At 45.2% G+C, this 16680-nt stretch overlaps 2 protein-coding genes across 6 annotated transcripts in view; one reads left to right on the plus strand and one right to left on the minus strand.

Annotated features, from left to right (window-relative positions):
• The window catches only part of ATG4B (autophagy related 4B cysteine peptidase), a 37277-nt gene extending 28957 nt beyond the window's left edge, over positions 1-8320 (plus strand). For all 3 annotated transcript variants that reach the window (XM_075861385.1, XM_075861386.1, XM_075861387.1), the window contains exon 13: positions 7083-8320. In XM_075861385.1, coding sequence (XP_075717500.1) covers positions 7083-7156 — 74 coding nt within the window. In that variant the 3' untranslated portion in view covers positions 7157-8320. The remainder of the gene's footprint in view (positions 1-7082) is intronic.
• Positions 8321-12941: 4621 nt separating this feature from the next.
• Positions 12942-16680, minus strand: part of DTYMK (deoxythymidylate kinase) — a 47976-nt gene continuing 44237 nt past the window's right edge. For all 3 annotated transcript variants that reach the window (XM_075861389.1, XM_075861388.1, XM_075861390.1), the window contains exon 5: positions 12942-13177. In XM_075861389.1, the coding sequence (XP_075717504.1) occupies positions 13061-13177 (117 nt within the window). In that variant the 3' untranslated portion in view covers positions 12942-13060. The remainder of the gene's footprint in view (positions 13178-16680) is intronic.

Below are 16680 nucleotides of genomic sequence, written 5' to 3' on the forward strand. Positions count from 1 at the left end.
AACTGCATGCTCTGTGAGCAGCAAGCTCCGCTCAAAATTGTCTATCCTCCTCAGTGTTGCATTCTGCTCCTCCAGATCTCTAATACGAGCTTCCAGGTGAACAACATGCTCACATCTGCCACAGAGATATTCACCCTGGAACTCCGGCTCCAGTCGTGTATACATATGGCAAACTGTGCACTCTTGGGGTAGCAACCTGGGGTTTCCCTGCAGCAGTAAACATAACCGGTGACGTGTCAGTAAGCGTGGTCTGGTTACGGTATAGCAAAAGGTCAGGGCAGGCGGCGTGGTTTGTAACTGGTTACATAGCAAGTGGTCGGGGCAGACAGGAGAGATTTGTTACGGAAACAGGCTGTAACCTTGTTGACTATCTGCTTGGTCCTCCCTTGCTTTTCCACATAGAAGTTTTTACCATCATGGGTGAGTGCCGCTTTTTCACCTTCTTCTTCCATTCTTGCTCGTGATTACTGCGCACCACCAAATGGGGATATGGAGCCCTTGTTGTGAAAATCTACTGGCAGAATTCAAAATTCTCTTTTACAGTAGTGCCTACTCCTCTCTCTTTTTTTTTTAATCAGTTCAATTTTATTCAACAAACTTCACATTATTACAGGTCATTGTACGTTCTCATACAGTGTATAAGCAAATTTCAGCAGACCCAATTATTTACATCCAACCAAACATTCCCTTCCCCCCAACTCCCCCTTGTATCCCCCCAGCCGGTCTTCTCAGTACCACTTTTCCAATCCTCTCTCCTTCTCTTCCCCTTTTCCCTTCCCCATCTTACACCTGCTCTCCGTATGCACCCCCCCGTCAGTGTCCCTATACCTGAACTTGTTGCCTTAGTGTCATTAGCTCCACCGAAGCATACCCAGATTGATCGATCCACCTAGCCCATTGTTTTTCAAACTTGACCTTGGACCCCCTCTTGGAGTATATCCTATATTCCATCAGAACCTGTGAGTTGAGTGCCCCTATGATTTCTTGTTTTGATGGTGGCTCCGCATCCAGCCAGTGCTTTGCTATTCCTTTCCTAACTTGATATAGTATTTTAGCAATTGCCAACCCTGACATCCTATCCCCCCCCAAATCTCCAACATACCCTAGCAGCATTACCACAGGATCCCATGGAATCTGTACCTCAAACACTCTCCCCACTAGCTCCGATATTTCCGTCCACAGACTCCCCAACCTCCCGCATGTCCAGAACATATGAAGGATGTCTGCTTTTTCCTCCGGGCACCTAGGGCACTTGCCATCTGCTCTTAATCCCATTTGTTTCAGCACCCACGGGGTCCTATACACCCTATGTATCAGAAACAACTGCGATCTTCGTTGTGCTACATTAATGGACAAAGTACATGTTGCTGCCAATACCGCCTCCCAGTGGTCTGTTGTAATAGGACCCACATCCCTCTCCCATACAGCTTTCACTGGTGCCATAGGATCCCCCAGATGTTCCACCAATAACCTGCGATAAACCAATGAAATTAATCCTTTTGATGTAACTGCTTTTGCAATATGCTCCAACACCCCCGCGGCATGCATCGTCAGGTCCACGCTGACCGCTTGTGTCTGCACAGCGTGCCGAATCTGCAGGTACTGATAGAACATGCGGGAGTCCAGTTGAAACTCCTCCCTCATTTGCTGAAAAGATTTAAGTATGCCTCCCTCGTACAACTGGCTCAATCGTATTATGCCTCGCTGCTCCCACCCCTGCATCCCTTCCAATTTACCCAATTCCCCCAAATAAGCATTCCTCCAGAGTGGTGTATATTTAGTGCACTCTCCTATCCCCAGCAATTGCTTGCACTGCCACCACACCTTGTGTATGAGCAGCAGAGTGGGTCTGGTACTCGCCATCTGTTTATAGCTGTGCGCTTCCATTCCTGCCAACGGGTTCTCCCCCCCCCCCCCCCCCCCCCAGATATGATAGGATGCGCGCACTGGACCCCCATGTCTCTTCCTGCTCCCACCCCCAAAAATGTTGACATTGGGCAGCTAAATAATACACCCAAGCATTGGGCACAGCCAGGCCCCCCTCCTCCTTTGGCAGCTGTAATTTCTCCAGTTTAATCCTAGGTACCCCCTTCTTCCATACTAGGTCCCTAAAAAGGTTATGCAATCTCCTGAACCAATATTTGGGGATCCATACCGGGGAGTTATGTAGGACATACAGCACCTGGGGCATGAGGATCATTTTAATCAGATTCGTCCTACCCAGAGCCGATAGCGGTAACTTATTCCACGCCTCTACTTTGGCTTTTATCGTTGTTAACAGTGGCATTACATTAAGGGACATATAATCCTGTGCTTTCGCCGTCACCCTAACCCCCAAATACTTAAACTCCGTGACCACAGGTATCTCCACCTCCTCTTCCCCATTCTGGATAACCCCCGGGTCCATGAGCATTAGAGCCGATTTTGAGTAGTCCTGAATATTTCCCAAACCGCTTAATTAGGGCCATCACTAACGGTAGTGTGCGCTCGGTATCCGCCATGAATAACAGCATATCGTCTGCGTATAGTGCAATTCTTTCCTCCACCCCCCCATATCTCAACCCCTGAATATGTTCATGTTGTCTCACTGCACACGCCAAGGGTTCCACCGCCAACGCGAACAACAATGGAGATAATGGACATCCCTGACGCGTTCCCCGCTCCAGCGCAAACCGATCCGATAGCACCCCATTCACCCTTATCTTTGCTGTCGGGGCTACATACAACAACTTTACCCATTTTATATAATTAGGGCCAAATCCCATTTTCTCCAGAACTGACCACAAATATTTCCACTCCACGCAATCGAATGCTTTAGCCGCATCTAAGGACATAATGGCTCTCCCCCCACGATTATCCGGCAGAACTTGTAAATTCAAGAACAGCCGTCTCAGATTCACCGCCGTCGATTTGGATGGCATAAAGCCGGCCTGATCTCCATGTACCACCCCAGCCACTACTTTAGCTAGTCTAAGCGCCAATACTTTCGCCATGATTTTAATATCCGCCGTCAGTAGGGAAACTGGTCTATAAGAGCCCGGGAGCTGGGGATCCTTCCCCTCTTTAGGCAGAACTACTATAGTCGCTTCATACATTGTTTCCGGAAGCCGCCCCCTATCAAAGCTATCTAAAAGAGTGGCCAGTAACTGCGGTGCTAGCTCCTCCCCATATTCCTTAAAAACTTCCACCGGAAGACCATCTGGCCCCGGCGCCTTTTCACTGGCCAGTATCCCTATAGCCGCCTGGAGTTCCTCCAGAGATATGGGCTCCTCCAATGTCCCTCTCCTCCCCTCCCAACCTAGGAAGTTCTGTCTCCCCTATATACTCTTCCAGCTGCTGAGGTGTGTGCTCTGCCCTAGAGGCATACAAATCCGAGTAAAACTGCTGAAACACTTTCAAAATCTGTCCTGTATCCGTCTCCAACCTCCCCCTCTCCCCTTTAATAGTGTGTATGTAATTATTCTCCCTCTGAGCCTGCGCCATCCTTGCCAACAGCCGTCCAGTAGTTTCCCCCTCCTCATAATATTGGCGTTTCAAAAACATCCTTTTGTTATCTGCCCTCTCCAACTGATGCTGTTTTAACAACCGCTGCGCCTCCACCCAATGCTTCAGTGTGTCTGGTGTGTTATCTGCTATATGTAGCCTTTCTGTCTCTGTTACCCTTTCCAACAGCGCTTCCCCTAATTGTCTAGACCGTGTTTTTACTGCTGAAATGTGCTGGATGAACACCCCTCTCAGCCACGCCTTCATCGCGTCCCACAGTATCTCTTGCGGTACCGTACCTGAGTTGAACTGAAAGTATTCCTTTATGAGGTCTAAAATTTGTTTATTATCTATCAGCTTCAGCCAAAAGGCATTGAGTTTCCAGCACCCTTGCCCCCGCCCTGTCCTCCCCTCCGTCTCTACCTTCATTAACAAAGGAGAATGATCCGATAACGCTCTTTGCAAGTATTCTATCTGGGCTATAAAGGGTACCGCTGCCGGTGAGCACAAGATTAGGTCTATCCTGGATAAAGACTGATATGTGGAAGACGCACAAGAATACTGATAGCTATTTGGATGTTTATCCCTCCATATGTCCCGCCAACCCACTTCAGCAACAAGATGGCCAAACGCTGTTAAACCTCCCCCTGTCATGCCGAATTTATCCATATTGGTATTCAATACTGCGTTAAAATCCCCCATCACTAGTAGCGGCACCTCCGGGTACCTAGCCAGTTCCTCCACCACTTTCTTGATACATCCGCTAGAAAATGGAGGGGGGACATACAACACCACCAACACACAAGTCCAATGATACATCGTACAGTGTACCCCCACATACCGCCCCTCCCCATCCTGGAAGGAGTCGTGACATATAAATGGCACTGCCCTATGTATGAGAAGACTCACCCCCCTTGAATATGTAGTATGGTAAGAATGAAAACTATGGCCTACCCAGGCCCTATGCAACATGGAAACTGAATCCCTAGTCATATGCGTCTCCTGTAATCCTATCACCCTCGACTCCTGTTTCCTAATAAAATCAAATACCGCCTGTCTTTTCCTGGCTTCCCGCAGGCCCCGTACATTCCAGGACAAACAATTAAGTGATCCCATCATCCCTCAACATATCCCAACACATCCTTTCCTGTTCTCGTAATTGTACATATCCGACCGGCTGGGTCGTCTTTCCCTCCCTCCCCTCCCCCCCCTGCAACCTCCCCCGTAAACCTACCCCTTTCCAAGGGTTGGGGCGACAGAACCTATCTGCCATTACCCATAACAAGCGTCGGCAGGTCAACTCCGCCCACCGTACATTCAACAATACCATAACTCGTTATGCACTTTTCCCGCGTAACTGACCATCTCTCCCGCTGCCATTTTCTTGCAAATAAACTACCATCCCTTCAACATATCGGTACCCCTCAATGTCCATAAACACATTCCTCCTCTTCCGGTCTTCCGCGTTCACCGCAACCATGCCCTCCAGCTCCAAGTCCAAACATGACCAGAAACCCTCAATGCCATATCTTGCAACTTTTTACGACACCTGGTTCAGTCCCGCAACCCCAGCCTCCTTTTGTCAGCCGGTCTGTTCCGGATCAACGCCGTCCCTCTGCCGGTCTCAGCTGACTTTCATGGGTATCTAACCGCTTCTCTCGGTGTCTCGAAAAAGGAAGTTGTGCCCAGCGCCACCACTCTCAGACGGGCAGGATACATCATGGAATATTGCACTTGTAACGCCCTTAGGCGTCTCTTTATATCCATAAACTGTGATCTTTTCCGTTGTACTTCCATAGAGAAATCCGGGAAGAAGGACACTTTCACCCCATTAAAGGAGATGTCTTGACGTTCTCTAGCTTTCCTCAGGATCTTGTCTCTATCTTTATAATGTAGAATCTTTATCAGCACCGGTCTCGGCGGCCTTCCCGGAGGGCCAGGTCTGGTCGGCACCCTGTGCGCTCTCTCCACCGCAAATAAAGGGGTCAATTCCTCTCTGCCAAATGAGTCCATCAGCCACTTTTCAAAGAAGTCATCCGGATTCGTTCCCTCCACTCTTTCCGGAACCCCCACAAGGCGAACGTTATTCCGTCTCAACCGATTTTCCATATCGTCTGTCTTAGCCAGCAATGTCGCCACTGCCTGCGAGTGTGCCTGCACATCCTGCTTTATGTGAGGAATCGCATCCTCCATGTCTGAGACTCTCCCTTCCACGGCAGTGGTGCGTTCCGCAACTTTCTGCAAATCATTCCTGAGCAGCAAAATGTCCTCCTTCAATCCACCCATCTGGCTTGCTAAGGTATTAAGGACCATAGAATTTTGCTTCACCGCTGCCAAAATGTCCTTTAGGGAGGGTTCCTCCTTCCTCACTCCACTTTTCCCTCCAGCACCTGGCTGATCCTGCATGGCGCCACTCATCTCCTCCTCCTCCTCCTCCTCCTCCTCACTTCTCATGTCCCCCGCCAAAGGAGAGTACCTGGATCCATAAGATGGGCCTCCAGCTGCCTGCTCTCCAGCCGACTTTCGCTGTGCAGCCGCCCCCCCTGCTCTCGGCGTGCGGGCGAACCTCTCCAGCTTTTCCACAACTTCCTGCCGGAGGCCTCTATTGCGGCCTTCCTTCTCCTCGGTGCCATCTTGAGCGCGGGACCCGGGACTCGCTGGCGGCGACTTCTGCTTCTTGGAGCGCGTCATTATGGCCGGGTACTCGTGCTCCTCCACCTCCAGACTCTGGTAAGACCCTGGGGAAGCTATTTTCCCCGAATTTTACGGGATATATGGACCTTATAGGATGAGTACAGCAGGAGCTCCGGTCACACACGTCCTCTCACATTCACCGCTAGGCCACGCCCCCCTACTCCTCTCTCTTTAATGTCACCGGTCACTTAGCAGGTCAGGGTAGGAAAGGATGGTTAAAGGTACAGGCCAAGGTCAAAACACAGGAATCCAATAGACAATATAGCGTAGGAGCACAGGAAACGCTAGTAAGAACCAAATTGCTCTGGCAAAGAAGGAAAGGAAGAGTACCTTAAATACCCAGGAAAAGCTGGGTGAATTATTTTGGCGCACGCTCTCTCCCGCCCTCTTAAAGGAGCAAGGGCAGAGCGTCAGCGGCGTGGGAGGACACCACACATGCATCTCCGAGAACAGGAGCGGAGCCAGCCAGGAGGACGACGCGAGGAGCGGCAGACAGTTATATCTGTGACATTGTGCAATGATGCATCCCCCACAGCCATACCACTGCAAGATGGGTAGATGTGCCATTCAGGATTCTATGAAAGCTCTGACAACCCATGTGGGAGTGTAACGGTGGTCATATTTTTTGTCCCTAGATTTCCCAGAAATGCATATAACTAAGAATTGATTGTATAGAATGTTAACAACTAGACCGAGGAGGGCAACCCATAGACGTGTATTTACTGTTGATGTAATGGGGCACATAGGACAACCTCTGACTATCAAGAACAATGAGTAGCTCCACTTCTGCAGAGATTTCTTACATGAGATTTGCAATTACAAATGGCAATGCAGGAAATCTCTATGAAAGTTACATTTGAACTATACTGGACTGTTGTAAGTCTTGATAATTATCATTGTGTTAGATTCCTCAGATGCCGACCGCCTTGACAGATTCTTTGACTCAGAAGATGAAGAATTCGAAATTTTATCTTTTTGAAGAAAAAGCAAAAAGACTATAAGGACTGATGTAAAGGGGAAAAGTGGAATAGTCCACAGTAAGGAGGCTGCTGCTTCTTTGTTCTTCATAAAAACGACAAACATTGCTGGATATAAGAACTGTTCTATTTACAGAGCCCTGTGCGACCTGTATCTTAATGCAGTGCCCAGCGCTAGGACGCCCAGACACGTCCAGGATCCAGTGCGTTGTAAGGAATCAGTTTTTACATTCCATGTGCAAAGATACTCTTCTAGAAGGAAGTCCAGCCCGCTGTAAAGATGTGGAATCCGATCACATCAATCAGGATTCATGGCTGGGCAAACATTTCTCATTTGATGCCATCAGAGGGAATATACATCTTTCAAGTTTACTGGGATGAAGAATTCCATAAAGAGCCTTTAATTGCCTTCAGTAACAAATAGTTTTTGCGGTTGTTTCTTTAAAATATCTCCATTGTTTTTAGCTTAAAGTGGTATTCCAAACACACACATTAATGGCATATCCACAGGATATGCCGTGAATGTGTGATCGGTGCGGGTAGCGTGTGCACGGCTCTGTTTAGTTCTATAGGAGTTCCGGAAACAGCTCAGCTCGCTCGCTCGGCTGTTTCCATAACCATAAAAATTACAAACATTGCTGGATGTAAGAATTGTCCTATTTACAATGTCTTGCTGCGACCCGTATTTTCATGCAGTGCATGGTGCTAGAATGCCCAGGATTCAGTGTTATATTTGTGAAAAGATACTTTCCTAAAAAGCAAACATTTCTCATTTGATACCATCAGAGGGAATATACATCTTTCAAGTTTACTGGGATGAAGAATTCCAAAGCCTTTAGTTGCACTTTGTCTCCCAAAACTGGGTGGGGGACCCTTGTTCTCCACAAAGCTGTGGGTGTCTGAGGTGTGACCCGCACCTCTCACACATTTCCTGTGGCTATGCCAAAAATGTGTGAGTTGGGAATACCGCCTTAAGCCTTGCATGGTCTTCTGACCAGATCGTTTTGCTGAGCTGCTGAAAGTATACAATGATTCACAGACCATAGAGTTATGATGTGACTGTGCTTGTTACTAACTTACAATATAGCAGTTGCCTACATAAGTGAATGTAGCCATTTTGTGACTTCAATATTTATTTTAAAAATATTAAAAGCTTCTTCACCTGACTATTTTTAGAAAGATCCAAGTTTAAAGTACTAGCAATGTTTACCATATCCTTCTGTCCCGTATCACAATTAAGGGCTCATTCAGACGAGCGTAATACTCGTCCGTGTTTTCATGCGAGTCTCCGTTGTGTGAAACACACAGCATGTCCTATATTGGTGTGTTTTTGCGCACCTTGTCGCCCATTGAATTCTATGGGTGCGGCAAAACCTCAGACGGCACACAGACACACACCCATGTGCTGTCCGTGTTTCACACATCAGTTGGTAAGGAAATGCAGAGCATTAAAATAAAAAATAAAAAAAGTGCTTGCACGGACGTGAAAACCACATGCCATAAGCATGCCGAAGCACCCTGATGCCATATGCAACAGACATGAAATGCACAAAATACGCTGCGTTTTTTACACACGTAAATCAGACACGCTCGTGTGAATGTAGCCTAACGGGGGAGGAAAAATCTTCCCAGAAAACGTTCATTTTGTCTCCTATTTTCATGCTAGTGCTTGTGTAACGGAATTTGGGAAAATAGAGAGGACTTAGGCCGGGTTCCCACGTAGCGTAAACGCTGGAGAATTTCTGCAACGGAATTGTGTGTGGAAATTCTGCAGCGTTTACAGCAGCAGCAAAGTGGATGAGATTTAGAAAATCTCCTAACCACGTTGTTAAATTGACCTGCGGTGTGGAATTTAAATCCGCAGCGTGTCCATTTATGCGGCATTTTTTGTGATTTTCTGTTGCGGGTTTCCTGCAACAGAAACCCAAGTGTTGCGACTTTTACGGCGTAACCACAGCTATTACGTTGCAAAAATCGCAGCTCCAGGAAAAAAGAATAATTAAATCATACCCAGAACACCCTCCTTCTTCCTGCAGTCCAGCCTCCTCGGATGACGTTTCATCCCATGTGACCAGTGCAGCCAGTCACAGGCTGCAGCGCCACATGGCCTGCAACGTCATCACAGGAGGTCGGCTACGCGCAGAGAAGACTGAGGGAGTATGAACGCTTTCAACCCAACGTGGTGCGATTTTCATTTTTTTCTCTTTTGGATGGAAGGTGCTGCGGGTTCCAGGTCTGATACGTTGCATAAAAATCACGCAGCGTATCGGACCCGTTCGTTCCGGCCTGTCTGCTTTGTTTCTGTCTGGGAGGTAATTTATAGCTAAAACCTTTCCTCACTGCTGTCTGCAATGGAGACCAGGTAAGATGAGCGAAGACAATCCCCAGCTAGATATGGAGGGGACCAGAAAATGGGAGCTTTTAAAGCTTATTACATTCAAGGTTTTGTTTCCTTTTCCTAAATGAAAGAGAATGAGTAATTACATGGCTGGACTACTGCCAACCCAGTTGTACATATGAATCATTTGAGACTTGTCACTAGTGATACCACCATAGAATTTTCAATGGTGTTGTCAGGCATAATATCCATAGCAACAAGTCTGTCCGTCTTCAGCAAAAGATCAAACCGCAATTGATTTGAAAGCAGAGAAGTGGCTTGAGTACTGAAACACTTTTTTAGATCTTTTGCTCCCAAAATATTTTATTTTTTTTAAATTAAAAGGTAGATGACCTCTTATTCCCACTAAATCATAACCTGTGTTCCCACTAATAGTTGTTCCATGCCCAAAACGCGCATCTCAGTGGTATACGTAGGCAGTCGATACTCCAAGTCCAGAATACGTCAGATATTTCATCTGTGTCACTGTATTTTCTCTGTGGGAAAAGTGTATAAAAGATGGCTTAACAGTGTTCCAATAGTCTATTACAGCTGTAAGGCCTCATGCACACGACCGTAGTGTGTTTCTGGTCTGCAAATTCCAGGACCGTATTCCGTGAAATGTCCTCCGCAGTTCATCCGTATGTAATCCGCAAAATGCCTAGGTAAAACAGGATGACGACAGAATTAATTCCCGGCCGTCGCCTAGCAACACTTCCGCAAACTGTGGTTGACACACGGAGGTGTACCCGCATTTTCCACAGGCCCATTGACTTCGAATTTGCGGGCCGTAATAAGACATGTCCTGAGTTTGTGTGGCACGGATTTGCGGGCACCCGTGAAAACACGGATAGTGTGTATGGGCCCATAGAAATGAATGGGTCCGCAATTCTCCCGTGGATTTTCAGGGGAATTGCGGACGCAAAAACACATTCGTGTGCATGGGGCCTAAGAGGTCAGTATGATGTGTACCAATGTGTGATGTACTGTAAGACAATGTCCACTATTTATATGTATTATATTGAGGCTACCATGAACAATTTAAAGCTACAGTACTCCCGATTTCTTCTTTTTAATATTTAGGCGTATGGTTCCCATCATTTAATAAAATCCATGCCCTTTTATCAACTTCACATTTCTATTTATAAATATTGTTCTGGCAATGTATTTTTTTTTTATACACACTTTTTCTCATTTACTTCGCTAAATAACATGGTTATCACGTGCCTTTGAATATGTATGGCACTAGAGTATAGATGGCAACACATTTTACCAACTTATAGGATTCTAAAATGTATATACAACATTGCTCCCATTTTTTTTTTATTGCTCTAAGGCCATACAACATTCCAATATTTCTAAAGTGTTGTTTCTTTTTTAGTTGATTTTAAGCAGGAAATAGAACTAGCAGCCAACGTATCAACCTGGACTCAAAGGCATGCACCGTACCCACACAGACGGCGTATGCTTCAGAGAATGGACCGGCTCCCGTTCGCATTCTCTATGGGGTTGTATGTGCTGTATAGCATCTCTGTATGTGTCGTTAATCGACACAGATGGAGAAAAAAAAATGACAGCCCCCACAGAGAAGTAAAAGTTTGAATAAAGTAGACAGTCACAACACGAATAAATAAAATTTGTTTATATTTTATTAAAAGCAATATAATAAAAAAATCATGACACCTTCCCTTTAACATCCATATTTAGAAGAATTATGGACAGTTGTTGGAGCAACTCAAGTGGTCATATTTAGGTTTTGGGATCTTAGCGATACACAGTCAACGTAGTGGCATTGGGAATCTCAATGCTTTTAAGAGTTAAAATTGTGTGGCCTGTCCAGAAGGGGTCAGCCAACCGATAGGTAAGGGTGTCAGTTGGTCTGAAGAAAATCTGTATAAGTGCAGATACTTGGGGTTAGCTTGCTTAGTGTACAGGTGAGACGAGTGATGGTGAAATTCACGCACTATGGTCTAAGGCCTCATGCACACGGCCGTGCCCGTAATTACTGGCTGTGATTGTGGGCACAGCCAGCCACATTTTCTTTGTTTTAAACATTTCCCTACTTTGTCTTAGAGACCTTTTATATATTTTTGGTATGTAGTGGGTCTTGTAGTCACAGAAACCTTTTTCTTTCATTGCTTGTGGTAGCACTCAAGCACGTTTATCTCCATTTGCTTCTATTGCAGCCATTTCTAGATCCCCATTCCATCACAGACCTTCTTATAAATACATTACGATGTGACATTTCAGGAGCATTCCCCCCTATGTATACACATAGTACATGTCCCAGTATACCCTCGAGGGGAGCATTTGCCGTCATATCAGGAAAGGCTTCTCAACAATACCAGAGACAGCCCATGGAGAGATGTGGCATGGTTTCGACAGGTGGGGGTGGTAAGCAGACTTTTTCTAATCTTGAACGCCTCTAAAATGTTATCCCATCTTATAGTGATGGCATATCTCTAGAAAATATATTATCACTTCATGAATGGCAGGAGCAATCTTCTGGGACCAACCTACGATCCAGAGAATAAAAAGGGACTGCTGTGCTAATTTAGTGCCCACCGGCTGAGCAGGTAACAGAGCTGCACAGGCAGATAGTCGAAAACACTGCAGTGCAGGGAAAACTTAGAAGGGGATGCATCCCTAAATGAATGCTCAGGATCAGAGGGGATCTCATAGGTCACCTTAGCAAAATAAGATCACTTTATAAAATGGTAATAACCTTTAAAATATGAGGAATGTGCAAGGGGAAAAAAAATTGGTAGGAGGAAGAGGATACAAGGAACTAAAGCAATTGCAATAAAATCTTTATTCAGAGCTTACATAGAGATTGTGAATTTGGTTGAACAGCAGCAACACATGCACTTGTATAAACATCCAATTCAACATCTCACTATTCTTGTGTATTTGCATGTTTAATTAGATGCAAGTGTCACTAGTTAAATGTAATATTTAAGACGTTTAATATACAGTCCAGTCCCCCGTCACGCTGATTCTGAGATTTTAATAGATCTTTATGGCGATGGCGGGGGACCGGAAGTCTATGTGAGCGGCCCGCTGTACTCTATGTAGCCGTACTAATACTTTTCAGTTCTCACATAGCCCGTTGAAATGTTTAACTTAGGCTCTGCTAATATTTGTATCATAGGCCATTCAGAGCCTGTGTCAAATTCAGTCATGTTAAAAAACAAACAAAAAAACAAAAACATTGAGCTGCGTGTAGCGCTACTTTTCTCATCCAAACATACCACAATGGAACCCGGACAGACCCCATCGTTCATTATGCAAATGTGAACATATGCTAACTCAATGCTTACACGTATTCCAGGCAAAGTCACAATGATGTCACAGCATGTGTCAAAACATCTAAAAACCAAGACTGGTAGTGAAGTTTGCATTTTAGTTAAAAAAACAAAACACTGTATTCATGTTATGTATAGTCGTTCTACAACATCCACCAGCTTTACAATTAAAGTGACCAAGTCTTGTTTCTGAGCAATCGGAATCCCAGCAGACCATGTTCACATCAGTCCTCAACCCAAAGCTTCCCAATTGGCTGATCCATGGCTTCCTTTATGATTGCTTTGCTAATCTGTTTTATAGCATTGTGTACATCTTCCATACTCTGTGCAGCATCAATGACCTGATTAAAAAAAAAAAAAAAGTTATTCGACACTTGATCACATTTAGATCGTTCAGTTAGGATGCCTTGAAAATACTTTTCTATCCTGTGTGAACTCAATGGTTCTGGGAATCCACCATTTATTTTAGGTTTTGAAAACCAAGACTTTCACAGTGAACATAATGTATCAGAAATAAGGGCAACCATTCGGGTATGTTCACACGCCCTATTTACGGAGGTAATTCGGGCGTTTTACACCTCGAATTACGTCCGAAAATACGTCTCCAAACATCTGCCCATTGAAATAAATGGGGTTACGATGTTCTGTGCACACAGGCTTTTTTTTTTTTACGCGCCGCTGTCAAATGACGGCCGCCTCAAAGAAGTGCATGTCACTTCTTGGGACGTAATTGTAGCCGTTTTTCATTGACTCCATTGAAAATCAGCTCCAATTACGTCCGTAATGGACGCCGCGAAAAACGCACGTACAAGCAATTACGTCTGAAATTCAGGAGATGTTTTCGCCTGAAAACAGCTCCGTAATTTCAGACGTATATTACGTTTGCGTGTGAACATAGCCTCAGATTATTATTTTTTTTCAGAACCCATGACAGCACCAGAAGAAACCATCTCCTGAAAGGAAAGCCTGAGGATATAAAAAGGTGAAGCCCCCCAGTAGTTCTATCAGGGCATTATTATTTTATATTTAATTGCAGGACAAGGTGTTTTTTTTCTAATTGTACTATTACTCGGGTACATGCTAATTTTTTTTAAATCACTTTTATGCCCTTTTTTGGGAGGCAGGATGTCCAAGAAACCTCAGCAATTTTGGCAGTCTTTTGTATGGAATTGAGGTGTTTGCTTAAATATTATGTTCCATTTATTGTATGGAACATTACAGATATGCGCTTTTTTGTTTACTCTATTTCAAGATAAAAAAAGTTCTTTACAAGGAGGGGGCAGCTTGTTTTTTTTTTTTAACTTTACACTTTTAAATCAGACTATGGGACTTCAATATTGGACCTTCTAATCGCTCATAATACATTGCAATACTTTTGAATTATTATGTATTATATATATATGTCAGTGTAAAACGGACAGGCAGCCTATTAGGCCCTGGCTATTTAATGTTAAGACCCTTTGCGCCGAATGGCATTTTCATATTTTAAAACAAAATCTCCCAGCCAATTTCTAAGCCACAGCCATAAGCCCAGAGAGACTAGTCAGGAAAGTGGTACGGCCGACAACCTTAATGCGTCCGTTGAGGCATTAAAGGGGTATTCCAACTTTTAGATTTTTTTTCTCTTAACCAGTGCTTGGCTCTTTCCGTAAGCCTGACAGGCTTTGAATGGAGCCAGGACTCTGCTACATTCAAACTCCTCCCAGCCGCAGTCTGGCAGCTGGGGAATGGGAGATCAAAGTCCACTGGATAGGTGAAAAATGCTAAAGGCTGGAATATCCTTGTAATGACGGGGTAAGGAGACAGACAGGTGAGCCCTAATCTACCCGCCACTCAGTCCCTGCCTACTTGCACGGCCTCCTAGGCGACGGCGTACAACTGGGAGACAGTCCCTACGCTTAATATGTGTACGACAGACAAACAAGGGTACACAGAAGCTAAGGGAAATGGGGCAGTTGCCCACGGCAACACCGTGAGCAACAAGAGTAGTGAATGAGTCAAGCCAGGAGTGTACGAGGTACCAAACGCAGAGCAGGAGCGTAGTCCGTAAAGCCAGGGTCAAAATGAAGCAAGGTCAATAATGATAGCAGGAGCAGCAGAGCCAGGAAACAATCACAGGCAAAGACAAGGAAATGAAGTTATAAATAGGCCGAGGGCGGGAGCTAGAACCGTCTGGCCAGGCTGTGATAGGTTCTCCCACTCCTGAGCCTACCAGCCTGAGTGGTAGCAGATCGAGTCACTATCAGACCTAGGAGCAGATGCAGACTGATTAACCACGGGTGTCGACACAGAAGCTGTGTCTGGCAGATCCCTTACAACCCTCTTCTGGATAGTAGGCAAGCTAGCCAAAATTTAATACCTGGAACATTTGCTATTTAGTAGAGACTCCAGCTTTTATAGCCACTAAGTGCCCGGGCAGAAAAACTCTTGGGGCTCTATCAAAGATGGCACAGCACTCATAGGGGTACTTAAAAAAAAAAAAAAAATCCGGCCCACTTCAGCATTGTTATGGCTATGACAAGCTTCAGGGGAGGCCTAGTTGGAAAAACCAGGGGAATCTTTATAACAGCACCATTCAGGTAAATAAAACTTTAAGGGTATGCTCACACAGCTTATTTTTGGACGTTTTTCGGGCCGAAAAATCGGAAGCACAACGCCACAAAATATCTGCCGCTTTATTTCAATAGGAAAAGCGGCATTCTGTTCCAACGGGGCGTTTTTTGGAAAAACGGCAACGTAAAAACACGGCCGCGAAAAAGTGCATGTAATTTCTCGAGCCGTTTTTTGGAGCAGTTTTTCATGGACTATAAGGCTATGTTCACACGGGGTCTTTTGCCGAGTTTTTTGACGCGGAAACCGCGTCGCAAAACTCGGCAGAAACGGCCCGAGAACGCCTCCCATTGATTTCAATGGGAGGCGTCGGCGTCTTTTTCCCGCGAGCAGTAAAACTGCCTCGCGGGAAAAAGAAGCGACATGCCCTATCTTCGGGCGCTTCCGCCTCCGACCTCCCATTGACTTCAATGGGAGGCAGGAGAAAGCGTGTTTTCTGCCCGCGGCGCTCAATGGCCGCGGGCGAAAAACGGCGCGATAATTGCTATTCACACGGAGTATTTTGGGGGAGGAATATCTGCCTCAAAATTCCGTTTGGAGCTTTGAGGCAGATATTCCTCCCCCAAAATACTCCGTGTGAACATAGCCTAAAAACGACCGTAAAAAACGCAGCGAAAAACAGGTCTGCTTAAAAAACGGCTGAAAGTCAGGAGCGGTTTTCCCTTTAAAACAGCTCTGTATTTTCAGACTTTTTGATTTTGTGTGCACATACCTTAAGGGCTTGTTAAGCTTCATGAAGCTGGTCAAAAGCTGAATTTTTCACTGGAAATACTTCACGGACATAACATTAACATATACAGGAAAACACCTAAGCCTACAACCATCTAGCCGTTCAAACACGTTCTTCACGGTCCTGGGTTCTTTAGTTTCTATTTTCATAGTAACCCCTCTAGCTTTTGATAGTTTGCCCGTATCCTCCACCAGAAAACATGCTCGGCCACCTTCACCATTATTAAAGCAAGATTCTTAGTCTAATTTTTCAGTCATAGCCTTCCACCTCGATAAATAGAAACATCATGCTTTCTGGATGATGTGGTAGGGGCATCACTAAGCAGACCTTTACCTTTCAAGGAATTTCTTAATTAATCACCTTAAAATGAATTTAACAAAAAAATAAAATAAAAAAGGAGGTAGGGGTGGGATTTCTCAGCAAGTATTTTTCAATACACTGTTGCCACTATTTCTTATTACAAGAAACAGGTGAATTCACTGTATTTCAAAGATACATTCAATT

Source organism: Rhinoderma darwinii, chromosome 4, assembly GCF_050947455.1.
Source record: "Rhinoderma darwinii isolate aRhiDar2 chromosome 4, aRhiDar2.hap1, whole genome shotgun sequence".
Classification (NCBI taxonomy): domain Eukaryota; kingdom Metazoa; phylum Chordata; class Amphibia; order Anura; family Rhinodermatidae; genus Rhinoderma; species Rhinoderma darwinii.